At 44.7% G+C, this 26371-nt stretch overlaps 1 protein-coding gene across 3 annotated transcripts in view; it reads left to right on the plus strand.

The window, feature by feature from the left end:
- AUTS2 (activator of transcription and developmental regulator AUTS2) overlaps nt 1-26371 on the plus strand; it is a 757798-nt gene that overhangs the window by 337001 nt on the left and 394426 nt on the right. For all 3 annotated transcript variants that reach the window (XM_033078074.2, XM_033078075.2, XM_033078076.2), the window contains 2 exons: nt 5232-5333; nt 13152-13187. In XM_033078074.2, the coding sequence (XP_032933965.1) occupies nt 5232-5333; nt 13152-13187 (138 nt within the window). The remainder of the gene's footprint in view (nt 1-5231; nt 5334-13151; nt 13188-26371) is intronic.

The following is a 26371-nucleotide window of genomic DNA, read 5'->3' on the forward strand; positions in this document are numbered from 1 at the left end:
GAGCAGGTGGAAATGTGAGTGCCCTGCCCAGGACCAGCTCCTGTCATGAGTGGGTTGGGCTGTACAGGATTTTGGGGCTGGGAATCTTCCCTAATGGCACATGTAGGAGTCAGCTGAGCTGAGCTAGGGAATGCACTCAGCCAGGTGGGAGCTGGCACTGCCCCACCCATGCAAAACCTGGGTAAATAAAGAATGACAGAAGTGGAAGCCCAGAATTCTCCCCACAGCAGGGTTCTGCATCTCTCAGGGGGCAGGTGTCCCCTTCCTTCAGGACTCTGGTGAAGGCTCAGCTTGCTGGCTGTGCTGTAACATGGAGAGGGGTTAGTATTCATAGCTTTAAAGTATAATGTAGTGAAATAATCCTTTAATTCCATATGGTGTAGAAGCTTAGGCATCTTGAAACTATACTATAGATGTACTGCTGCCAAATGGTGTGGGGTTTTTAAATTAAAAGATATTTTAAAATAAAAAAGCTCAGGAGAGCCATGTTAGGGTGTTTTTGACATGCTATATAAGCCCTGTGAAAAGGTCTTTTGCCAAATTCTCAGTGGGTTTATTTATTTGCTTTTTGTTATGTGCTATATGGAATTATCTAAAGTGGTTTAGGCATCCAGCACAGCCCAGTGTGGTCCTGAGAGGATGCTGTCCCTGGAGTCTGGGGCTCAGCTGTCCTTCCATCCTCCATTACATCTCTTAACATGATCGGCTCTCTGTCCTTCCTTCTTTCCCTGTCTGAGAGAAAAGGCCACAGAGAGCCCTGCTGTCATGGATTGCCCTTAGAATGTTTTATGGCTTCTGTGCCTCTCCTCTCATGTCACAGAAATGTCTGGCTGGCACAGCAACTCTGGCACTGCTCCTCTAGGTCTGTCCTACTCCTCAGCCTGAGAGTTTAGCTCTGCTTTTCCCTGTAACACTGAATGACAGAAGGAGCAGAGCAGAGAGCTGCTGTCCCTGGACACAGATGAATATTCAGTTTGCACTTTCTCTGTCACAAAGTAGGGCTGAGTGTTTCCCTGCTGCAAAAATAGTTCTGCTATGTTCCAAGTCACCTGAAAATCTCTCTGTAGGCTGAAAGCAGAGTTCCTGTTAGCACTTGCTATGACAGCAGTTTTATGTTGATGTTTTTGCATCTATTTTGGTTTATTCATAATTTCTGGATGGTTTCTATGTGACCTTCAGGCCTGAGCAAGTTTCTCTTTCTTCATCAAGTGGTCCCTCTTGGTGTTCCACATGTTGTGCCTCTCCTGTCCGTGCTCTGTGTCCCTCCAGCTTTGCCTCCATTCCTCACTGCTCTGCAGGGCAGCAGTGTTGTGGCTGAAGTTTTGTGACTCAGTCCATGAGCTCCAAACCCCGTTGTGGCTGAGGCCGAACTCCCCCCAGCCCCTCTCCCACCCCCTGCTCAGCAGGGCAGGGGAGGGAAGAAGCAGCTTGTGAGGTAAAGGCAAGGAATTCACCCATTATTGTCTCCACTCAGGGAAAATAAATTTGATTTATTGTCCATAAAAATAGATTTGAGTAGCCAAAACGACAACAAAAATTGCAATGCCGCCTTCTGCCCCCCCCAACTCATCTTCCTTCCTTCATCCCTGTGTCCCTGGCTGTGCTGCAGTGGAATCCACCCTCACCACTGGGGAAACTGCCCCAAAGGAAAAATCCCCCAAACAGTCCAGTTTTGGAGAGAAAGGGAAACCTATTCCTCTTGCTGTTTTGGGCAGTGTGGTGAGGAATCAGAAATAAAACCCTCTGCTGAGCCCCTGTCCCTGCCCAGACACCCCAACAATCCCACCCTGGGCATCCCTGGCAGCTCCTGGAGCTCTGGCAGCCTCAGGGCTGTGCCCATTCCCTGGGCAGTGCCAGCACCTCTGGGGGAAGAACCTTTCCTGACCTCCAGCCTGAGCCTCCCTGGCACAGCTCCAACTGCTCCCTCAGTGTCATTGCCGCTTGCCACGTGCCTTGAGGAGCTATAATGGGATTTTCATGATGGTGTTGCTGTTTGCATGGGGTACCCTGCCAAGAACCATGGAGGAACAAGAGTTGTCAACATTACACTTCAAAATTTTTCCAAGGACAGTTGCATTTTTCCATGGGGAAACTGATTTTCCTGTGTGCCCCAGGGTGATGCATCAGATGCACACAGTGTAGCTAAAGATCCAGCCTATTATCTGTGGACCTTTTTAGCAGCACTGTGTTATTTCAGCATTGTTTTAAGCATTTGAATCAGTGCAAGTAAGTTGAAATGAAATGGCCCATGGCCTGTCCACATTAAGTGTTCTCATGTGTGTTTGAGTGTAACTTTATGTTCTTAAGAGAAGACAACGAGCACATTTCCATGCTTTACTTTTTTAATTTAACACAGATTGATGGGTTCTGGAATAAAATGTAAACCCTCAATAGTTTGGCACATGAAGAAACTCAACTTGGAAAAAAAGAAAGGAAAACATGGAAAGCTTATAAATCTGAACTTGGGTTTATTTCTGAGATTGCTGTCTAGTCCATGCAGTTCACTTTTTTTCTACAGAGTTTCAGGCTCAGATATCTTCACCATGTTCTCTTACTCCTTGTAAATTGTGTCTAGAAAAATGACACCTGCTGGGTTTTTCTTCTCTTCTCTGTAAATAGGTTGAATTTGTGATGTAGAATTATAAAACAGGGCTGTTATGATTAGTTAGCAAATAACTAATGTGTGAAGGTTGTGTACAAACTGAAATTACGTTCTAGAAATAAAATGTGAGACTGGAAAAAAGTTCTTAACACCCCACTTGCAGTAAGAGTTTTTCCATCATTGGGCAGATGTTGACAAAAGACCAAGTCAGGGAAACTTGATCCATTTTCCTTTGGGTGGTTAAATTTTAAACTTGGGGCCATAAAATTACAGGACACAGAGCTCCTAGATAAGATCAGTGAGTTATATATGAAGTGTAAGACTTCTTGAATTCGTTATCCTCCCCTCTGCCTCCAAGAACTGCTCCTAAGATCTCTTAGATCTGACCGATAAACTGTTCCATTGGAAATAAAAATCATTTTACTGGAAATGTTCTGGCTGAGCTGTGGAAGATTTAGTTTATTTATTGAATTTTAAGTGTCTGACAAATAGCTCTGGTCCTTCTGCTACATTTTCTTTGAGCTTAGAGTATGCCTATCCCATTTTTTGCAGTTGTGCTCATGCATTGCAGCTCAGTTGTGTGTTGAAACTTTTAGTTAAATGGACTTGATGTCCTTACTTTGATTTGACTGACAGAGAGCACCCAAAGCTTCCCTTTACTAGTGAGGGGAGTAAGGGATTAAGGAGAAGTGACACACAAAAACTAAACTTGCAGATGCAGTTTGCTCTGGCAGTGGAAGGGAGAAAGTGAAGACCTGAGGGTGAGGATGCTTTTTGTGCTCCTTCAGTGACCCTGGGAGGGAGCAGCTGTGGCTGGAGATGAACAGAGTGTACAGGTGGGAAAACATCAGCAGAAGTGGAGGTTTTATTTGTGTGCATCTGTAAAAGTGCATTTGAATGAATTTGTGTGTGTGCTTGTTTCTGGGAGAACTGAAAATAAATTGGAGTGAGAAGAAAGGGGCGGGGTGGGAAAAGTGATGGAGAGTATTGGAGGAGAAACCTTTGGTCTCCAGTCATGGCATGGAGATGAAGGAATACTTGCTCCTGTACAGTCTGAATGGACCTTACCAGCATCATACAAACAATTAAAATATGTTAGCAGGAGTTGTTTGGTGTTTGTTATATGGAAATTGATAAGTGTAGTAGATCTCTCATAAAATATTTAATTAGGTACCTCACCAAGTATTTTCTCTGCATTTAACTCTGCTTCCAGTATTTAGGTGTGTGATTTTAAGTCTAAATTTCTGAAAGAGATTTCTTGCCAGTATTAACATCAGAGCTAGTTCAAAAAAGCATCAGCAAGGCTAAATGAAAATTCTAGTACATTCAAGGAAAATAAAGGGAAGGAGACTTTAAAACAGAGATATGCATTTTCAGCATTGCAGTAGATGTGGATCATATCTTCCTCTTGCTGCCTAGGTCTGTATGTGCTCATGGACATGTGTAATGGGTGTCTGTGGTGAATGTTTCTCTCAGTACACTGCTATGTAATGTGGTGACCTGAACAGTCCAAAGCATAAGAGAAAGCAGATGTGTTCTCAATTGTGATGAAAATATAGTTTAGGAGAGGACTTTTTTGTACTTTTTATTTATTACAATTCCAGTAAAGTTCATTAAAACTGGTTGAAATCCTGTTGTTTTATGAACATTGAGGTTTGTTAGTTGGGAATTGTTTAGAGTACCAGGAAACGTGGTTTGGGGCTAGTCCAGCAAAAGAAAGGCTGCTCTGGTATGGTGACCTCTTCTTCCCCTGGGGACACTCCCATTGGTCTCAGGTCCTCAATGCTCTTATGCTATAATGAGGGAGGAACTGACACTGTGAATGCTGAATTGTGGTGGAAACTCTAAAAGCAAATACCTTGAGAAGGCTGAAAGTTTCAGATGGAGGTCTCAAGCTGTGATTTCCTTGGGGACATGAGTGTTACCTCCTTCTGCCTGTGGCACGAGGAGCTCCCACCTGGCTGTGGTGTCCAGGATTCTGTCCATGGTGTCCAGGATTGTGTCCATGGTGTCCCTGGGGCTGTGTCCATGGTGACCCTGGGGCTGTGTCCGTGGTGTCCCTGGGACTGTGTCCATGGTGTCCCTGGGGTTGTGTCCATGGTGTCCCTGGGGTTGTGTCCATGGTGTCCCTGGGGCTGTTTCCATGGTGTCCAGGACTGTGTCCGTGGTGTCCCTGGGGCTGTGTCCATGGTGTCCCTGGGGCTGTGTCCATGGTGTCCCTGGGGCTGTGTCCGTGGTGTCCCTGGGGTTGTGTCCATGGTGTCCAGGACTGTGTCCGTGGTGTCCAGGACCGTGTCCATGGTGTCCCTGGGGCTGTGTCCGTGGTGTCCCTGGGACTGTGTCCATGGTGTCCCTGGGGCTGTTTCCATGGTGTCCCTGGGGCTGTTTCCATGGTGTCCAAGACTGTGTCCATGGTGTCCAAGACTGTGTCCGTGGTGTCCCTGGGGCTGTGTCCATGGTGTCCAGGACTGTGTCCGTGGTGTCCAGGACCGTGTCCATGGTGTCCCTGGGGCTGTACCTGGCACAGGGACCTGCTGGGGCCTGTGAGGGGTTAAAGGAGAGTGGGACAAGGACATTTGCATGGACCAGGCTCAACTCCTGCTCTCTTTGTGTCTCCTCTGTGCTGCAGCTCAAGCCAGGCCAGCACAGCTGCCGGGACAGCGACAGCGAGAGCGCCAGCGGCGAGTCCAAGGGCTTCCAGCGGAGCAGCTCCCGGGAACGGCTCAGCGATGTAAGTGCAGCTCCTGGGCTGGGAAACTCGGGGGACCCTGCTGCAGCTCCCCTCGGGGTGTGGGCCACAGCAGGGTGCATTTCTGGGATTGCTTGTGGCTAGAATCTCCTTCCCCTTGGGGGTTCAGGAGAGGAAGGGTAGTTTAGGGCCCCTGCCCCGGTTTGGTAAAGTCCTTAAAGTTTAACACAATGTCTTTCTGTGTGCAAACACTCAGCTCTTTGGAAACACTTGAAGGCCCTTTAAAGAAGTTAAAATGTTCTGCATAGTTGAGAAGTGAGATGGCCTCTTTTTACCCCAAGTGGTGGAGGAAAAGAATGCATTTCTTGGGGCTACATACTGTCTTTATGAGAAGTATTTGAGTGTCTAGAGAGACTCAGTTATATATAATGAATTGATATAACATGGCCAACAATAGCATAAGCTCTGCCTTTATTGCTCTACCTAAAGTGCTGTGGAAGGGCTTTGGTGGCAGCCCTGTGGAGTGTTTTTCTCCATGGGAGAATGCTGGTCATTCACCCAGTGACACACATGGGTTGTTCTGACAGAGCAATGACTACAGAAATCTTTCTGTTGCTGCAATTAGATTACTATTTATTATGTGTACCATCACAATCCTTGAGTGTTTTATTCATGGCTCTGTGTCCTCTGTGCCACATGCTTTACAACACAGAATATAAAGAAAGTCCTGTCCCAAAAGAGTATCTAAATTGGGGATTTTGTAGGTCAGATCCTTTGCTGGTAAAAGCATGGATAGCTACATCAGTCAGCCCAATTTGTACCAGCCAGCAATCTGGCCCAACTTTTAACTAACCCACATTTTGGAAATGGGGGTTTTGTCGATAGCATGTCTGTGTAGATTTGGATGACAGATACCAGATGGTGTCCTCTGTAGGCCAATGCAGTAAAACTGAACTGAGCAGGCATTAAAAGAAATACCTTCGTAAAGGATACATTTCCTTGTGCAAATTTAAGCCTGAAGGCACACAGCTAGCAATTTTTGCTGAATTGTGCATATCACTGAAACAGATGCTTGATTTTTTTTTTTTCTGTGAAAGTGTGAAATCTGTAGCACTCTCTCTCCATATCCCTTTGTCACATTATTTTAGTGGTCCATTTCTTCCCCAGAGCCAGCCTTTATGGGTTACATCCAGCTAAACACTTCAGAGCTTGCCCTTCATAGCTGTCAGCTGAGGTCAGTCTCAGGGCTGTAAGATCTCTTTGGAAGAGGAGAGTGAAAGCAGAGGAGGTAGTAAGGAAATGCTCTGTACAGGTAGCAGTGGATGGCAGCTGGATGTCAGCCTGTTACCATCATCATCATCCTGGCCTGTCTGAGCCCTGAGGCAGCTGGGAAGTCACTGCAACCAACTTCACTATTACACAGCACCTTCCAGCAAAAAATTGCACAGCTCTTTACAAACATGGTTTTAACTTAGCTTTGTCATCCCCTTACAATCTACTGAGTAGAGAGCTCTGAGGTTTATTGGGCTTCTCAGCAGCTCACAGCATTGCACTGCCAGACCTGGCAGTGAGAGCAGAGTCCTGGTTCCCCTTCCACCCATCAAATCCAGTTTTTCTCTGATATTTTTACAATACTTTTCCTTTGTCTTGGCACTGTGGCAGATTAAAAGGAAGTAGAAAGTGAATACAACTTCCCTAGTGGACCTGAGAGAGGACAGAGGGATTCACAGGTTGCTCAAAAGAAATGTTATGTAAATGTATGTGTAGATGTATATTTTAAAGTGTTATATATAATTCATGTTTTGCTTAATAAGGAAAGTTCATTTATGCTTTGATAGTTCACTGCAATACAAGCATGTCTCTCTGGTCTGGCACTACCAGCTCAGCTGAGGGTATGAGGCAGCTCTCACTGTGCCTGGGTCTGTGGTGGCCCTTCCCAGGCTCCTTCAATTCAGAGCAGTAGTTCCCATTGCTCCCCTCCCAGAGTCAGTTCAGAGCTCTCCATCCCATTCCTCTCTCCCAAAATCACTTCAGAGCTCTCCATCCCATTCCCCTCTCCCAAAGTCAGTTCAGACCTCTCCATCCCATTCCCCTCTCCCAGAGTCAGACACCCCATGTACTGAAATGACAGGACCTTCCAAATGGTTATTTTAAATAATAGTTTTTGAAGAAGTCAGATGTCTAATGATACCCACTGTTTACTGTCCAGAAAAAGCTATAGACAACAGAGTAAGTTTTCTCTGAAGCTTTGCTTCTGTTTTTACAACTATTTTCTCAGAAAAAAATATGCAAAAAGTTGTGTACCCAACAGAAGATCGAACAAAAAATATAAAACATTGCAGATTATCCCTGAGGTCAGAAAGGAAATTTTTGCCATGAAATACAATGAATCTCCACTATTGTCACCTGGCAACCCTGTAAGATGAAGCATGGCTCCTGGATGGAAATGCAGATAATGACTGAAGTGCATGCTCTCCAGGTGGATGTTCCCTTTCCCATCCCCAGTTTGAGCAGGCTGGTGAAACAGGAATGTTAGAGCTTCACAGGGCTTAGTGCAGATGCTCAGTGAGAGCTTAGTGACAGATGCAGGATGAGGGAGAGGGGATAATGAACATCCAGTTGCAAACTGACTTGTCAGTGGCTTCATTCCCTCTGCTGTCAGGTATCTTTCAACTCTGCCTATTGTAAATGTACCTGCAGTCCTTGGATAATGCAGAGTGATGCAAAATGTGTTTACAAGGGAAGACTCCTTTCCAGGCTAATGAGATCCAAGCAGGTAATTTGCAGCATTTGCGAGAGGTGGGCAAAAATGAAAAGAAGATAATTCAATGAAAAGACCATGTTAAACAGGAGCCTTTTCTCATAATGAGGCTTGAAATAGCATCAGACAGTAGGAAGGGGAATATCCTCTGTTCTTGTCAGATGCAATGCAGAGACTGATTTCCATCAACTCCTCTCTTTGTCCTCGCCTGTACATGTGTGCACACACCCACCCCTCTGTGAGAGAACATAATTAGCAGAGAATTTGACCTCTGCTAGATTAGGGATAATGATTGCTCAAATCTCCAGTGCAAGCAGTGCCCTGATCCAGCTCCCCCTCTGAATTTCATAAACCCATGACTCTCTGCCTTTCTCCCCTGGATAGGTTTTTTTTAGGAATGACAACTTGTTTTTTTCCTTTATGGGCAGAGGTAGCTCCAGGGGCCTAAAAGAGAAATTGGAGAGCTGCTCCTCCTTTATATATAGGGTGCTGTAGTCAGTTTAATCTCATCAAAATCTTGCCAGTAGTAGAATTCATTTTGTTGAGATCTTGCTTGGAGACAAGATGGCAGCGCTTTCTCTTTTGCTCAGCTTGGAGCTCAGTCAACTTGTTTTCCTTATCTTCCTGTATGTATTTATTTTTAATTGAGTCCTCCTTCTTTGGAATACATTTTAGTCATGTTTTACAAAACAGCCAGGAGATTTGCTTGAGGAAAACATGAGAGTTACAGCTAACCTGGGTGGTAAATGCACCGACTATTCAGGGGTTCAGCCACCTCTTTGCCAATAAAAAATGAAACCACCTGATTTCTTTGGAGCACACTCCTAAATTCCTGATCTACCTGATCTCAGCCCTGCCTGCTGCCTCTGGTGTTGGTTGCAGGCTTTCAGTGAAAGGATGAACAGCAAAAGCCTTTCCCACATGGTCACTGGATGGGATTCAGCACCTCATCACCTCTTGCTGCAGCTGGCACCTTTCTGGCTGGAATGTTTTTCCAGTTCCTGAACAGGGAGTGGGACAGGAATCTTCCCATCTGTCCCTACAGTCAAGGTCTTTTCTTGGGCTGTTAAAAAAGCTCATCAAAGCTGCTGCACTCTTCATGAGTGTTCCCCTGTTCCCAGGGCCCTGTAGCTGGTGCTCCACCTGTGCTGGGTACTTTGTGCTTGAAAGGAGCCACAGCAAGGTGGTCACAACAAGGATCAAGTCCTGAAATCCTGAAGTCTCTTACCCAGCAGGTGTGTTGCTCTTTGCTTCAGGAAGAGACATGTCTGTGCCCTTCCAGCAGTATAATCCTCATGGTTTCAGCCCCAAACACAGGACATTTTCCATTCTTTTGTCTCCCATCCCTCCCACCTATACAGAGCCAAAGACAAATTGAGGGCTGATCTTTGGGTGATGTGCTCTGAAATCCTCAGTGCTGCTCCCTCTGCAGAGTATCACCAGTGATCTTGGCTGTGTGAGTGGAGCCCCAGGAGCAGAGCTGTGTGTGCTGTGCCTGGAGCTGCTCAGCAGCAGTGCCTGTGCTTTGTGTGCGTGTGGCTCAGGGTGGGGATGTGTGTTTGTGTGTCTAAGGTTGGGTGCTTAAATGCTTTGTTGCATTATGTTAATTCCTCGGCAGTGCAATCAAATTCATGTCGTAATTAAAGCTGTCAGTTGGAAGGCAAGCCAATCGCCAAGAAAACACAGCATAACAAATGAAGTGAAATGATTCTGCGTGTAGCTATACAATGCTTCGCCAGGCATGAAATTAAATAAGTAATTTGATGTTGACATCAGAAATTGAAATGATACCCACTGTTCCTTCATTCAGTCAGACCTGCATAAACAATAGCCAGAACAAATATGTACAACACAGTCTTTCTCCCCACCCAGTTCCCCAAGTAATGCACAATATATATGCAAAATGGATGTAACTGTGCCTTCCAAGACCTCAAGGATGTAATTTTCTTTGGTACACAATAAACTAATGCTTACATGAGGGTTACTACATTTTTGCTTCTGGGCCAAAGTTCCTCTCTTTAAGAAAGGATGGAAACAAAAAAAGCAAACCAACCAACCAAACAACCAACCAAACAACCAACCAACCAAAAAAAAGGCCCAGAACCCTGTCAATTTAAGCAAGTGTGTTTTGCTGATGGGCACCTGATGCAGGCTTCTGCTGGTGGTTGTGTGAATATCAAATAGTATATCTAATGTCCTGTTGTGCAAAGGGTTTGGGAGAGTGAAACCATTACCTCTATTATAGGCACACTTTATGTAAGAGCTATAGAGCCAGCAGTGCAGGATCACGACTCAGCATGGGCTTGTAAAGATGCTTGTGCAGTTGGTCCCGAGGCTGGGCACTGGGTAGTGGGATCCTTTCGCTATTGGGAGTTCCCCAAAAGGTGAGAAGTTGTGTCCTTGCATAGCCCTGCTTCAGCCTCTGTGCTCTGTCAACACACAGTTCACAACACAGCTGACAGTCATTCATGCATGTGCAACACAGTCTTTCATACTTCAATTAAACAGAGTTTGCAAACTGTACTCTCCATATGCAGCATGCAATGTGTGAAGGGCTATATTTCCATCCAGCAAACTCAAGTTCCCTGAAAATGCACAGTTGTTCAGTGGAAGTCATTTGACTGCTGTGTTTGGACTGTCCTCCCATAGCCATTGCAGCATTGCTTTTGAAGGAATGAAAATATTCAGTGGGAAATATTTTGTTTGCTTGTTCTTTTTTCTTCCTCTTTGTTGTTTTGTTTTGGTACTCTATCCTTCCAAAACTTGGAATAAAAAGCAGACAAAAATTACACACAGATGCAGAATGCAAACTTTGGAGCTTTCAGCCAGTAAAGTAAGTTTAAAAAAACTGTGAGTGAAAGAGTGGGACTCGCTTGGCATCTGTACATAGCTGAAACAAAAGTGGTTATAATGATTGCACATGTACTCGTGGGTAGAACTCCAGCTTAAATGAAAGGAATTTTAATGGCATGAAGCAGAGAGCAGGATGAGTGAAGAGGAAGGCAGTGTGTGTTGTGTTGGATACTGAGCAGGGCGTGCTGCACAGTGCTCTGTGCCAGGGCTGCAGAGCTGCTGGGCCACAGGGGCTCCCAGTGATGCCAAAAATCACAAGCCAAACAATATTAAGATGATAAAAAGCTGTTGCCTTTAATGAAGGTCCTCCAGGTGCAAGTATGACAAAATGCACACGTGATACAGGACTTCAACAATTTTGTAAGTTTAATAAATTAGCATACTTTACAGAAATTATCCAATTACAAGAACAGTTAATTAAGTAATCCCCCATTTTGGTTCTGCCCAAACCAAATCCTCTGAACCCTCTCTTGCCCCTCCCTCCCCCCCTCCCAGCTTATAGCCCCACATTTCATATGTCTACAATATATGGAAAAAAATAAAATGTTCACTATAGAGGCAAGACTAAATAAGAATCCAGGAAGGTGAGCTTACTTTTCTAAAATCTAAGAGAAAGGGTAGGAAAAGGATTAGAGTTATTTAAGGAGCTATATAACTATACAGTAGTAGTCTACAGTCTCTACAGAATATATGAAAAACGTATAAAAAGCAAAAATCTTTTTGGCATGTCCAAGCAGGGCCTGTGCCCACAGAGGCTGTGTCAGTGAGCAGGTCAGTCCAGCAGGGTGGTCACTCACAGGGACAGCTGCTGCCAGGGACATCATCCCTGGGACCAGGGGGCTCCTGTGGGTGATGACGGCACAGGGAACAGCAAGAGCAGGGACAGGAGGGCTTTGGAATGTCTCTGTTTGTCTGGAGTTCCCTTGCCTGCTGATGGCCAGAGCAGTGCACTGCACATCTGCACTTTGGACCCCTGTCTCAGAACAGGGATGAGGTGATCAAAATTCTGTGTCTTCCCAGTGCTTTGGGCAGCTGGGGCTGCTGGGGCCCTGTGCAGGTCTGGTTATCCTTGAGCTGTCACCACAGAGAGCAAGTGCTGTTCCTCTGTGCTGAGGAGCAGAGTGGGAATTGAGTGCAGGAGTTATACTCAGGACAGCCCATGCTCACCAGAGAATAGTCCTGTGCTTTTTGCTGCTGTCCATGGAGCTGGGAGCTGCTGCCCCTCAATGGAACAGCCTGACCTGGATTAGCAGCGGGATGTTTCGGGCTCCCCGTGCCTCTGAGAGAACCTGCTGTGTAATCCCCATGGCTTAGATGAAAAACTAATGAAACAAAACCCTTTATCTCCTTAATTCCTGTGAATATAGAGGTTGTGATCGTGTCCCACTTAAACTGAATTTCATGATGCTTTTTTTTTTAAAGCATTTAAACAAATTGATTATTTTCCGTGGTAGTAATATTAGTTTTAATTATTTTTATAGGTTTGAGTTTTGAAATCTATTTCACACTGTAGATGTTTGCTGTTTGCTTTTTTGTTGTTGTTGTTTCTAAATCCTTGGTTTGTCAAACAGTGTGGACATCCAAATGGGAAATTGTAGTGACTGCATTCTCCAGAAAATGGTACATTGACTAAAGCAGCTTCTCTGTGCCCACGCATTCTTTACATTTCAGACTACTAATTATGTTTACAAAATGTCTCATTTTAGAAAAGCACTATGTGTGTACTTACCAGGGCCTTTCGGGAATAAATTGGCAAACAGGTCATACACTGAAAAAGTCATCCAAACCCACCGGGCTTTTTGTTTTGAAGTCAGTCTACTTTTTTCCCCTTTCTCCCCCTCCGCCTGCCCCTTTGTGGCCATGAAGCTGAGGAGCTGGAGTCCAGGGCATTGAATGTCAGCATGTCAGGGAGGCTGCTTGATGAGTGTCTGTTTAGTCTCAGTGCAGGGCGAAATGCCATCATTAATTCATTACCCAGCTGCCTGTCAAATAAATTGGCAATTACGTCCACCGCAGAAGCTTGGAATTCAGTAAATAGCACGTTACCATCTCCGAGTCGTTGAGAGATGTAAAGGGAAAAATTAAGCAGCAGCGTGTTTGTTCCAGTAGCAGATGACAAGGGGCAGGACGCTGGGGCTGTGATGTGCTGATGAAAAGCTTGGAAAGGGCTGGTAATGAGCTGTGTGGATTGGAACGTGTTAAAAACCATCACTGACTTCCCACTTTGTCTTTGTGTTTTATTGCAGAGCTCAGCTCCTTCCAGCTTGGGAACAGGCTACTTTGTAAGTGCATCTCCACTTTCCCACTGTGCCTCTGAGCAGCAGAGTGTTCCTCACGCCAAATGCCTGACACCAAGTGCATGGACTCAGGGACATCCCAACCCCTGTGCCCCAGAGCTCAGTGCACCCTTCCTGCTTCTCCCTCCACAAATGCACTACAAGCAGTATTTCCAACAGGGTGCTCCGTGCTTTCTAGAACTAATCAGGTGTCATGTTAATTACTACATAAATTTTAAAAGCACTTAATTTGCACAATTATAGCAAATAAAGTGAGCCATGGTCTCACCATCTCTCGATTCCCCATTGCACCAGTTCTTGTTGATTCGCAGATTTTAAAGAGCCCATTACAATGTCCTGCCTCATCTCCTGTGCACCACAGCCAGAGAACGTGGCACAGTTATTTCTACCTGTTGTTTAAAAGCCCATGACTCATGAACACTCTTGGAAAACACAGAAGTTATATTTATGCCACATTTACATTTTATCTCCTGAGAAGCAGATCAGTCCCCAGCTGGTTTGAAAATTGATCAGGTTTTTTTTGGTTTTGTGATAAATTTGCATGCACCTGTATTGATTTAACAGTCTATATTCACACTTTTCTGTTCACTCTCACATTCATCAATGTACCTTTTACTTGCACAGATAAGTTTGGGAGTAAGAAAATGTTTTCCAGTCAATCCAATATACTGCTTATTTTCTCCCAAGATTTATATTTAAATTGCTCATATCCTGTTTCTCTTTAACTTATGCTGTACTCTCCAAGCACATCTTTTCTGTCTTTCTAATAACTGTAGGAGAAGCAGAACACTGTGTGTGTCCAAAACCAGGTGGGTAAAATGCAGTGAGCCTTGTCCCATAGCACTGCTCTGTGAAGTTATCAGGATTATCAAAGCCTGCTTTATCTTCTCATTGAACTCTGGGGAAAAGCAAACTCTATGCTATTCAATTACATGATGGAAAAACTTGGTTGCACTCCTGTCACATTCCCAGAGAGTAATTTTCTCCTATTAGTTCATGGTGAATTTAGCCTTTTGTCATAGAGGTCTGTGATCCTGTAGGAAAGTTATGGGATTAAATTGTGTATGTGTGGTCTCACAAAAATTGCTTAATACCTGGAGAAATGCTATGTCCCGCTGGATTTACATTGGACTTCTGCACAAACAGAACGTTCACACTGCTGGTGGTGAGGTATGAAAAGAGCATCCTCAAGTGAAAAAGTTTTGTGCTAGTTGTTCTAATTATATCAAGGCCCAGATCAGTGTAAGGTAAGTTGTGAAACAGAAAAACAAGCTGGTTTCCTTTTTCCACCACTTGCCCTGGTTTGTGTCATATGTATTTTTAAGAGGGAGGGGATGAAAAGAAAAATTATATCAATTTATTTAGAATTAAAACTAAACCTTGAATGTCTTTCCATAGTTCAGAATTAATTGCTTTCCTTAATCTGGGAAAATTCCAATCATACAGAGGTCTACAGACATATTCTGGAATGGGACAGGTATATTATGGGCTGAGGGCTGTGCCATGGATAAATGAGCCTTGTTCTCCTTGCAGTGAGAGCTGAATATGCATGGGTTGAGAGCAGTGCTCAGCTTCCTCTCCAGGCAGCAGAGGTAACAGAAGAGAAGCCATCTGCTGTTCCTTGTACCATACTGTCTGTGGGTTGGTCCACTAAAGTGAAAATCTGGAAGGTGTCAGCATCCCCTATGCTCCAAAGGAAAGCTTGAAAGTTTCCAGCTCTCCTGAGCAAGGGATTTACTAACAAGAAGCAGCCTGACATCTTCCAGGGCTGATAGATTGGCACCTTAAATCATTCCAATTTGGGTCTGTGTAGGTGGGGGAGATATCCCTTGTTGATGCCATTAATACATTTAACTGAGATGGTTTTTTTCTATAGTCACAGTATTAAGACTCTTTAACTTCTTTTTTATTTTTTTTTTTTCGTTCCTCACTAATAGCCAAGTAGGTAGAAAACATCTTTCAGTTTCTGTCTTAAAGCTGTTTTTACACTTACACAGTCTTGGATGAAACATGAAGGGTTTTTTTCCTCCCTTTTCACTTTGGAAAATTGTTTTTAGGATTATCTTGCTTGTTGTTTTGAAAAAGTCCGTACTCTTATTAACTTACACGGGGCAAATAAAACCCAGATGTATTTTGCTGTACCAGACAATGAAAAAAATGCCCTAGAATGATCCAATTAGCATGTGTTTCTGATCAATGTAATTATTGTATTATCAATGTGCAAAGGAATATGCACTTGAATTGACTTCTTTTTTCCAAAGCCTTTAAGTAGAAAAGACTGTTAGTTTTTGTGTTTGGTGTTAACCCAGAACATCAAAACATGGGTCATTGGTCTCAAATACAGTAAAAATAAGTTCTGGTTTAATAGATAATAATAAAGCTTTGGCCCTCAGAAATGATTTGGTGTACATTGGACTGTGAAATATTGTTCTGCAGCTCACCAGAGGGAACAGAGGAACCAGGTAGGTGAAACTGGACTGATGGACATCTACTGAAAAGGGAAGCAGGTTTTATTCAGAAAGGAATGAACACTGAGGTATGGATTAAGTAGCACATGTTTGCTGTTTAAATCAAGTATTAATGGAGTCTTCATGTGTTTAGGCCATGTTGCCTAGCATAGAGATAATCTACATCCAGCTTGGAGTCCCTGCTTGTGCCAGGTACTGGGGTTTGAGGGGTGATGGGTCATGCAATGTTTGTGGATGCTGTTCATGCTACAGCAAAGCTAAAATGGCTTTTAGATCCTGTTACTCTATTATGGAGTCTCTGGAGATCACTGAGTGTTTAAGGAAACATTTATAAACCTGACATTTCTAGTAACACAAAATAATTCCTCTAATATCTCTATGATAGCTCCATCCTAGTAATTCATTATGCAACTTCAGTAGTAGTGGTGAAGGCTGGACTCTTACCTGATTTCATACTGTGAGTAGATCCATTTCTGAGTGGCAAAACTGGAGGATGAATTCTGTTCTTGTTGCCTCTATGGAAGTGCTCCTGGAAAAGCAGTACAGAAAGGAAAATGTGCATGCTCTGGGAGGGCATTCCACAGCCTGTCTGGGCAATGGACAGGGTTGGGACTCTCCATCAGGTCATACAGCCCAACCCACACCCAGCTGGGTGATAGAACTGCCCTTGATTAAACAAACTGGGTAATGAGCTGCCTTCAGCAAAAAGGGACCAGTGAGAGCAGCCACTGAAGGAGAGGGCATGGTCCAAAGTTGTCAAGGAGCTCTAAACTCACCTTCAAGTTTGGGTTTCAGTTGGGAGCAACTCTCTTCTGCTCCTTTCAGGTGTTGGTGTGTTCTGTAGATTCAGTTTAAAAGACAATTTTGTGAGAGTGTGTTTCACCTGTCTTGGTGCTCCTTGATAGAGGAGACACTTTCCCATCCTTTTTTGAATATTATTAAACCAAAAATTAGAAAAGAAGAGATAAAAATCATTCTAATTCTCCTGGAAGCCTTTTGTGCTGGACTGACTTTACTGCTTCCTATGGGATCAGTCCAGTCTATGATTGGTGCATGTGGAAAAAGAAATTAGGCATGCTGTTAATACTGGTGCACCCTAAGAAATCATAACTTAATACTTCCTGGAAGATCTCCTAGTTGTCTTTGATATTTTTTGCATTGCAAATTGTCATTGTCTCTCATCAAAGACAGATTATAAGGTGGAATTGCATCTCATCAAGATGTCAGATCAGATAATTGGAAAGTACAGTAGTTTCACGAATACAAGCCGCACGGATTATAAGCCGCACCCCCGGTGCCTCGACAATGTTGCTGTCTTTGTCAATAGATAAGCCGCACCCCGAATATTAGCCGCACTTTCGTTCGTAGCGAGAATCCGTGCGCAGCTTTCACAAATTGGCCAATTAGTAACAGGATCGCGGCATAGCGGGCTTTACTGGCTCGGGGCGGGGCCAGGAAGGCTCGGCCCGCTCATGGTTGCCGACGGGGCCGGGTGGCCCAGCTCAGCGCCACGGCTCGGCGGGGCTGGCCGGCTGGTGCTGCCGCCGCCGCCGGGCTCGCTGGCCCCCCTCTCCCGTCAGCACCGCCCCGCTGCCGCGTTCGCTCGCCCGGCTGGCAGGGCTGCCGCCGCCGGGCTCGCCGCCCGCCCCGCTGCCGCTTTCGCTCGCCCCGCTGCCGCTTTCGCTCGCCCTGCGCCGCGCCTCGCGAGCGCCGCGCCCGCCCCGCGGCGGCGCTTTCGCTCGCGGCGGCGCTTCCGCGAGCGGCGGCGGCGCTTCGCTCGCGGCGGCGGCGCTTTCGCTCGCGGCGGCGGCGCTTCGCTCGTGGCGGCGGCGCTTCGCTCGCGGCGGCGGCGCTTCCGCGAGCGGCGGCGGCGCTTCGTGAGCGGCGGCGGCGCTTCGCGAGCGCCGCTTTCGCTCGCCCCGCCGGCAGGGCTGCCGCCGCCGCCACCAGGCTCGCCGGCCGCCCCCTCCCGTCTGCACCGCCGCCGCGTTTCCTCGCCCTGGCCGGCACTGCAGGCCCCCGCACCGCCGGGCTCCCCCACGCTGCTGGCCCCGATTATGCTGGGCTTCCCCCGCTGCCAGGCAGCCCCACCCGCCGGCCTTCCTGCTTCTGCCATGCTCCCCTGCACTGCTAGCCCCAGTTCTCCCGGGCTCCCCCGCCATGCTGGCTCAGGCTCTGCCGCCCGCCCCCACACTGCTGGCCCCGCCTCTGCCAGGCTTTCCCACCTCAGCCGGGGCCGGCCAGGCTCCAGCTTGGCTTGGGGCTGCCGTGGGCTCTCACTTCCGTGTTGGCAGCTTTTAGAATTTTGTTAATAGATTAGCCGCCCCGGAATATTAGCCGCACTTCCGGGTTTCCACCAAAATTTTGGTCAAATTGGTGCGGCTTGTATTCGTGAAATTACTGTAGTTAGAATTTTAGAAAAAAATCACCTTCTCTTTAAAAGGAAAGTGATTTGAATTGTGGGAGTTTTTAATGTTGTCCAGCTGTCTTGAGATTTCAGAAGGTTGAGATGTTTTAGAATACAATTGGAATTTGTATAACAGTAAAACTTCTTACCTAGCTTTGAAGAATGGGTTTTGCTTATTTGTGTATCTTGCACCCAGCCAAATTCCTGTTAAAGTAGGTAGTGGTTCATTGGTTTGCAACAGAAAACAGGGCAGAAATAAAAACTTAAATAATTGCGTGTTTTGTTTCTAAACAACAACTCTGATTCCCAAGACTGTCAGGTTCTTTTATTTCCGTTTCTGTTTTTATCTATTTCTTGAGTCTTTGTTCCAGTTTCTGAGTGTCTTCTGTTCCTCTTCTAATGGTGTTTTTTGGAATGCAGGTTTGTGTTATTTTCTTTCCCTCCAAATGCAGAGAGAGTTTGTGAATTTCCCAGAGCTGGGTAGAATTTGGTAATAAGCTGGTGATGGAAATAACATTGGGAAGGCAGAAGACTCCTGTGACCATTCTTTTCTAAACAGTGCTCTTGCTCCACCTTAGAAAAAAAGCTAAAAACTATGCTTTGCACATGGACTGGTGACTCAGACAAACATAAATTGTAAGCTGATTCCCCAGGCTCTGGCTAATCAGCTGTGCTATCCAATTTGGCCCTGAGTGGGTTGGGCTCAGCAGATGTTTGTGCAGTTCCAGCGTGCCACTGGGACACTGTGTTGTGCAATGTTGCATTACATTACTCAGAGCTCTAAAAACCCATCCCAGGGAGAGTAAGGGGAGCACCAGTGGTGTTTGGTACGGATATGATGGAAAACCAGTCTGGCCTGGATAAGGCCAGCTATTTCTCTGTGCACTGGGAGTGATTTTCACCCAAGACATCATCTTTCAGAAGAAATGTGGAGTTAGTTACACCAGCACATTCTCTGCTCTCAGAAAGCCCTTCAAAGAGTAGATTTCCCCTCATTGCCTGGTCCATATGTTTTGGCAGTGATCCTGAGGAGCTGAGCTTTGTTCCTTGGGGTGGTCAGGTTTGTGATGCTGGTGACTCCTGGTGAGAGGCTGTGAAGAGACTCCAGTGGAGTGCAGCTTACACAGGAGAATGCAGGTTAGATCAAAAGAATCATTTGGAAGGGGTCCAGTAAATCCAACCTGTAGTTCTTTACTCCACATCACGTACACAGTGGTGTTAGTAAATAAAAAACTCTTGTTCTTGCAAGTAGGGGAAGCTGCTCAAGTTATTTTAGAGCTTGACTTCAGAAGCCAAACATTTAAATGTGTTTTGTTGATGTACAAGTGGTGTCCATCTGAAATACCCTGGGGTCCACAAAGGCACTGCATAGTGGCTGTTGGGATGGCACCACACCATGAACTGTCCTGTCCCCTGTGGATAGAGTTGGAAAGAGGATCCTTGTTATCCTCTCTTTGGCCCTATAAATCATGGTTAACGAATCCTAATTTGCTTAGTAGGGTAATGAATGATCTCCAATTTTCTCACTGTAATTAGTTTTACCAACTATTATTGTGAAGGGTATATTGAAATCCATTTTAACTTCACTTTAAATTCTCCATGTGCCCATTCTTTGCAGAAGTGAAGCTGACAACAGAGGTTATGAATCTTCTGGTAGTAAATTCAGATTCGAGCACAGTGGACAAGATCCCCAGTAGAAATCTCTCTGTGGGCTGTAATTACTCATTAGTGTTTGCAGCCCTCAGTGGAGTAGGTTTGGTGTGGTGCACTGAGACCAGGAAACCTGATGTTTCTTCCTCCTAAAGTCTTTTAGGTGTTGTCTTTTGTTTTCCAGGAGCCATTAAAAATGCAGTTTATTCTAACTGCTGCTGTAAGGGAGGCATCATCATTGCCAGCTAAATACATTGCATGTAATAAAGTCTACCCCAGGTCTATTAATTTTAGCATTTATAAACCATAGTGCTGTTCCTATGGAGAACTGAGACTCATTAAAGAGTTTGCTAACAACATGACCAGCAAAGCAAGAAGAAGAGCAGCTGCATTTCCAGCATCCCGCTCATCACAATAAGAGTACTTGGAGCAAAACACCACTTTTTGGAGTAGAAAACTGTGCATTTCACATATTATTAAACCAGTATTTGGGGAAAGATTAAGTAAGCAGAATAAATGACCTGGACTGGAATTTGGTCAGGATAGGTCTCCTTAGATAGTTTTGAACAGAGAGGGTGAAGGTCAGAGTTATTTTTTACAGGATGGCATTTCCTCAAACACTATAGAATCCTGCCCTAATGCATGCTCATGCTTTTTGAATAATGTGCTTTGAATTTAAGATATTAATCCACATAATTCTTTGGATTGTGTGTGGGAAATTGTGTTGTCCATATCTTATAGAAGGAGAGCAGGGCACCACAGCACTTTCCTACCCAACCAAACAGAACTGAGACCACATTTCAGAACTTCAGCTCTCTCTGCTTTGTCCCCTCATTGCTGAAACACAGAATTTCACCCTCTGTCTGAACAATGAAATTTCTTCAATAACTTTATAGTAATTCCTTTAGGACAGCCCCCAGATACTTTAGTGATTCTTGGGTGATATCCCCAAGGAGTTGTCACTCAGGATGGAGCAGAGTGTGCTGGGCCTTCCCTCTCCTTGCCCAAGCCCACTCCTGTGGAGTTCTCAGAACTGAGCAGTTCTGTGCTTTCTCCAGTGGTTTTGCCTCAGTTTTGCACTTCTGTGTCTTTCTTATATTTTTTAAAATTATGATTATTCTTTTTATTTTATTTTTTAAATTTCTGGAATGGTGTTACATTTACTGCTCTTGCCTTTCTTCAGCAAGTGCTTCCAGCTTGTTGGTCCCTTTTCCTCCTGCTTCTGGTCATGGTTCCCCACTTACCTTGTTGGAGCCACATTCTCCCCAAGGATTACAAGTGTGATGAATGGAGATGTCATTAAAGAAAAGAAGGGGAAAAGGAAGGAAATAAGAGGATTTATGTATTTGGAGGGGTGATATGAAACTCTCCATTGTTTGCCAGAAGGGTCTCCCTCTTCTCTATCCAGTCAAAAGAGGAGTATTGAAAGTGGCTGGTTGGTAACTTCATTTACAGTTTAAAACCCTGGAGGCATTCTTGTTCCATATTTTTTGTGGTATTTCAGGTGAACTTGCTTAATCATTTTTTTCCAGCAAAAATCCATTTAGAAAAATCAAGACATAATCATTTATAGACAAGTGTTTAATTTAATAATTTCTTCTTCTGGACATTATAGGATTTTATAAGGAGTAGAAAGACTTAAGATTTACTGTCAGTCTGGTCTCGAATGCCCCATGTTACTGTGGCTCATGTTTTGCTCATCAACTCCTGCAAAGCAAAAGGACTCTTTTATTGTGTTTCCCCTCTTTCTCTTTCCTGTAGCACAAGACACAAATTGCAGATGTGAACCTGAATAATAAAGGATTGCTTCAGTTATTGCTAAACATGCATTATGGTGCTTTTAAACTCATTTCAGGTCATCCTACTGCAAATTAGTTTGATTGCAAGCAGTTAAGCTGTCATGTACAGAGCCTCCATCTTCTGAGGGTCTCAGTTACAAGAGAATGCTCAGCAGCATTGCCTGCATTGTATGGTTGATATTTTGGAGGAAAGATAGTGTTGAGTCTCCAGAGGGGGTTCTGTGTGCTTTCGTGAAAAGGAAAGGGCTGTGCACTCCCTCATTGGGGTGCTGCAGTGAGTCCTGGCTTTGTGCTATGTGTAAAGGGACTGGCCATGGTCTCTGTGACTCAAGAGCCAGTTTGCTCTTGTTTGTGATGTTTTGGAACTTGGTGGAATTGTAGCCCAGTGGAAAGAGCGACACTGGACTGTTCCTGTTGCAAATTATCTCATGGCATTGTTGTTTGTGGTGAGATTTTGCTCAGTAAAAAATAAATTAACATTTTCAACCATGTGCCATTAACAGGAGAGCCTTTCAAGATCTCTGCATGGAGTAAGACAAGAATTTATAGATCAGCACACTCTTATGCAAAAAGCATTGTGGTAGAAGGTGAAAGGTGAAGGTAGAAGGTGAAAGGCTGAATTGTGGTGATATCCCTGGGAAGGGGGTTTGTGGTGCCTCTTTGGGTGGGCCCTGTGGGGAGGGAGTGAAGCTCATCCTGAGCCCAGTGTGGGAGCCCTGTGCAGCCTGGGCTGCAGAGGAGAAATGCAGAGCTGCTCTGCAAACCTGGTGACCTTGGAAAGCACCAGTGCAGGCATGGACTGACTGATAGGATTACTGTGGAAAAAGATAATGCAGAAGCCTCTAAGGAACCAGGAGTGTGCAGCATGGATGGATGATGAAAAGAAGCCATATGATGGTATTATTCTGATGGCAGGTTCCAGAAGCTTTTCATTTTGCCATTTTCTGAGAACTACAGTCTATCTCTCTTAAATTTTGGAAGAATACATTTATTAATTTAGGCTACATCATATTGTTTATTTTTAAAACAAAACAATAGGTCTTTTTCTTCTTGCAAAATTCACAGGTAAGGAAATTCTGAGAGAGTTAAGTCAGGAGGAAAACACTGCTGTAATAGTGCAGGCACTCAGCTCTGAAACTTGCCCCAAGTTGTTCCTATGCAAATGAGTGGTGTTAAGGTGAATATTAGGTTATTTTTCTTTTGAAGGTGAATATTGGGTTATTCTTTTGAGTCCCTTGGAGACATAGTAGGCTTGTACCTGAAGCAGAGAACACATCTCCTGATTGCAAGAATTAAATCTGAATTTCAGAGAAAAGAGTCCAATCCCCTTTCTCAGCCTTTTATGTCAGAACTCAAAATTGCTGTCTGATAAAATGTAGGACACCAGATTGAATTACTTCATTGAACCACTGCTGTCCCCTGTTAATGGTAATTGCACGGATATAGCGGTCTTTCTTGGCAACATCTCAGATATTTACCTCCCACTGTTTTTCAATTCAAACCTTTGATGAAAATATTCCCAGTACTTCTTTAAAGCAGACACCCAACTGTCTTTCTTGACAAAGGCAAGGTCTTTAAATCAGATCCTGACAATTTGTGACACAGCAGTCTATCTAAATCACCTTTTACCTATGTCTCTGTGTCATTTCCTGGAAAAAAAATGTCCATCAGAGGAAGGTTGCTGAGGGCTTGGTGCTCAGAGTCTGTGTGTGTGGCAGCACCGAGCTGGAAGATTTGTGTGTTTGTTTCAGTGGAAGTAATTAAATGAAGGCTTGTAAATTTGCAATGCATGCTGTAATGGTTCATTAGAAATATTTGGGAGTATTTTGTCCATAAGAAAATGATTATTAGGTTATTGCTGTTCTCAGACCATTAGGAAGTCAAGGTTTTTGATGGCCTTTCCTTTAGTAATGGTAAATCTGTTAAAAAAAAAAATCAGGGCAAATATTTTCATCTTCACTTCACCTGAGGGTTAATGTGCATTCAGCTGAATAGCTTACATTCACCTCCTGAAATCTCATCTCTCCTGATGCTGTGAACTCTTCCTCCCACAGAGGGGTGTGGATGCCACAGCCCTGCTCAGCCATGGGTGGTTTGAGGCTGGGGTGAGCAGAGCTCTGACTCCTGCAGTCCCAGCCCTGCAGTGGCATTGCTGGGGCACTGCTGCCTGCCCCTGCTGGGGCTGTGCCAGCACATCCCTGCATCCCTGCCTCTGCTTCTGGGACAATCTCCAGGTTGGCATGTAATACCAGGGGACTTGGCCCTACTGTGCAGCATCTCTGTAAAACAATTTATAGAAAAAACCTGTAAAAATCAGTTAGCTGTGAATGAGAGTAGTTTCTGAGAGAATTTATTATGAATGTTTTAGCTGTTCATTTCATTCTGTGGCCTGTATAAAAGCACTGCTCATCACAGAGTGCCCACCTCTGTGTTTGTGGAGTACTGGGCAAACAGATTTCAAGCTATTACTGTAATAAAACCTCCTAATACTGATAGCAATGACTAATTGTTCCACCTTAGCAGCAGAAAAGAGTTTGTCTAATGGCAGAACAGATACCAGGTAAAATAAGAGATCAAGAGGTAACTTCATAAGCGAAGTGTTAATCTTTGCCAAGGAGGACTTGTCTGTCAGGGATGGTGATGAAAGTTGAGCTTGGAGGGGGGAAAAAACTGTTCTGGTGAATGCATGTGCCAGGCTGGTTCAGAGAGTGAAGTTCATGTTTGGAATGGCATCAGCAAAGCACTTGGTGACACTTGTGCCAATTGAAAATGCAAGGAACCTTTCAAACCAAGTCTTGGACTGCATTAGATCAGTGAGTGCAAGAGGAATGTGTTGCAGTTTCAAGGAATCATTTCTGACTCCAGGTGTAAGGAGTTTCATGGTGCACAGCTGAAAGAAAAGAGAGGGATTTAAGATTTTTCGAGCAAGTAAAAAAAATTCTTCCAGTAGAGATGGTCATGCAAGTCCATATTCCCTCTGTTGTGGTGAGGAAGGAAAGAGAGCTGCTGCCTCTTGTCCTGCTTCCATGCTTAACTTTTGTTTCCTCGTGTGGCTTCTGAAGATGGAGGTAACAGATTCTAGACAAACAGTTTGATGGCTTTGCCACACTTATGGTATCCAGGTTTTGTTTCTTTTCTTTGATGCAAAATGACATTAAATGTAACAATTGAAGCATTTGTACTATTGTACCTTGGCACAGCAGCAGTAGCCCCAGAAATTTTTCACATGCAGCCCCTGTTCCTGTAGATGGGCACGTGCAGAGGTTGGAGAATTGGCAGCACAGATGCTGGGAAAAGGGATGTGTGATGGTGACAGTGGTGACAGTCCATGTGCAGAGAGATCCCTCACCTGGTGCTGAGCCCTGCTCCTCTCCTCCCTCCCTGCCTGCTGTGCAGCATTAACATCTGGCTGGCAGGGCTGCTCCCCTGGCAGTGGCAGCTGTGCCAGGCTGACAGGCTCTCAGCAAACCTGACCCTGCTGGCACATCCCTGCAGCCACCTCCCTGTCCTCTGCTGCCTGCTTCCAGCTGCCAGCTTGGAAGAGGCAGCCTGGAGCCTGGGATGCTGTTAAACACCACTGAGGACTTGTTTGCTCCCTCCCCACTCCCCCTTCCCCACTGAGCACGGACTGTGCAAAGTCCAAGAACTGCTGTGGTGCCAACAAGACCAGAATTACTTACAGCTGCTGAGTGCCACCTGCTCCTGCCCAACTTCAGCCAAAACAGTTTCCTCCCTGGAGTGCCCTGGAGTGGGGAATCCAAAAGCTGTTCAGAGCAGGCAATATTTAGTGTGGATGGGGAAGAGGCATAGCAGTTGTTGCTTGGGAGCAGAGTGTGTGATGCAGGAGGTCTCTAGGACTAATGTCTGTCTCTCCTTTCCTGTTCCAAGCTCCCTCAAATCATCCCTTCTCCAGTCTCCCAGTATGTTGCTTTTGAATATTAATTCAGCCCTCTCTCCCTTTATATGCCATCCTTTTCCCCCATCCAAGCTAATGCAAATTTAATGTTGTTTAAAAAAATAAAAAAGGAAAAAAAGGCCTGCAAATGACAGTGAGAGCAGAGTGTCTTCCTTGGCTCTGTGATGTATTAATGCAATGACAGCTGGTGTGACACTGCATTTTATTCTGTGGTAGAACAACTCCTTGACCCTGAGAAAGCAAAAGAACACTCTTTCTTGTGATTTCCCCTCTGTTTCTTAATAACCTTCCTCATTCATCCCCAGTGCCCTCCATTTGCCCAGTGTTTCCCAGCAGTTTGCAGATATTTATATGGTTTTGGTTTGCTAAGTGCATCATGCTTACTAAATTGCCTGTGGTATAGAAACAGTAAATAAAAGGTTGACATCATTATGAATTCATAGCAAGAGGCCACTTGACAGCCCTCTGAGCCCCATATTCTTTCTGAGAGAGTACTTCATCGGTTCAAAGGACTTTGTTCTCATTGAATCAGTAGAAATTTTGTTGTATTTAACTAGAAAACCATGTTCCAATGTCTACATTCATTTATTTAAAAGGAAGGTTTGAGAAAGGCTTGTTGTTGAGTTAACCTGCTGACAGTTTTATCAAGTTTGTGCCTGGCTTTAGGCTTAGGAGCTCACTTGCTTAGGTGCCTTTCAGAGTCAAAGCTTAGGTTTAATTTTGTTGCTTGGATCATCATTAGCCATTGATTACTTCTTGCTTTCATCTTTGCAGCTCAGTTCCCGGTGTTTCTTTTTTCTTTCCTCTGCTTTGCTATCATTGTCTGAGTGTCATTAAACTGCTTTGAATTTGCTCTTCATTCATTTCTGAGCTCAGTTATAAAGTCCTTTCCCTTGCCTATCTGCAGTACAAATGCCTGGAGTGATAAT

Source organism: Catharus ustulatus, chromosome 22, assembly GCF_009819885.2.
Source record: "Catharus ustulatus isolate bCatUst1 chromosome 22, bCatUst1.pri.v2, whole genome shotgun sequence".
In the NCBI taxonomy this organism is placed as follows: Eukaryota; Metazoa; Chordata; class Aves; order Passeriformes; family Turdidae; genus Catharus; species Catharus ustulatus.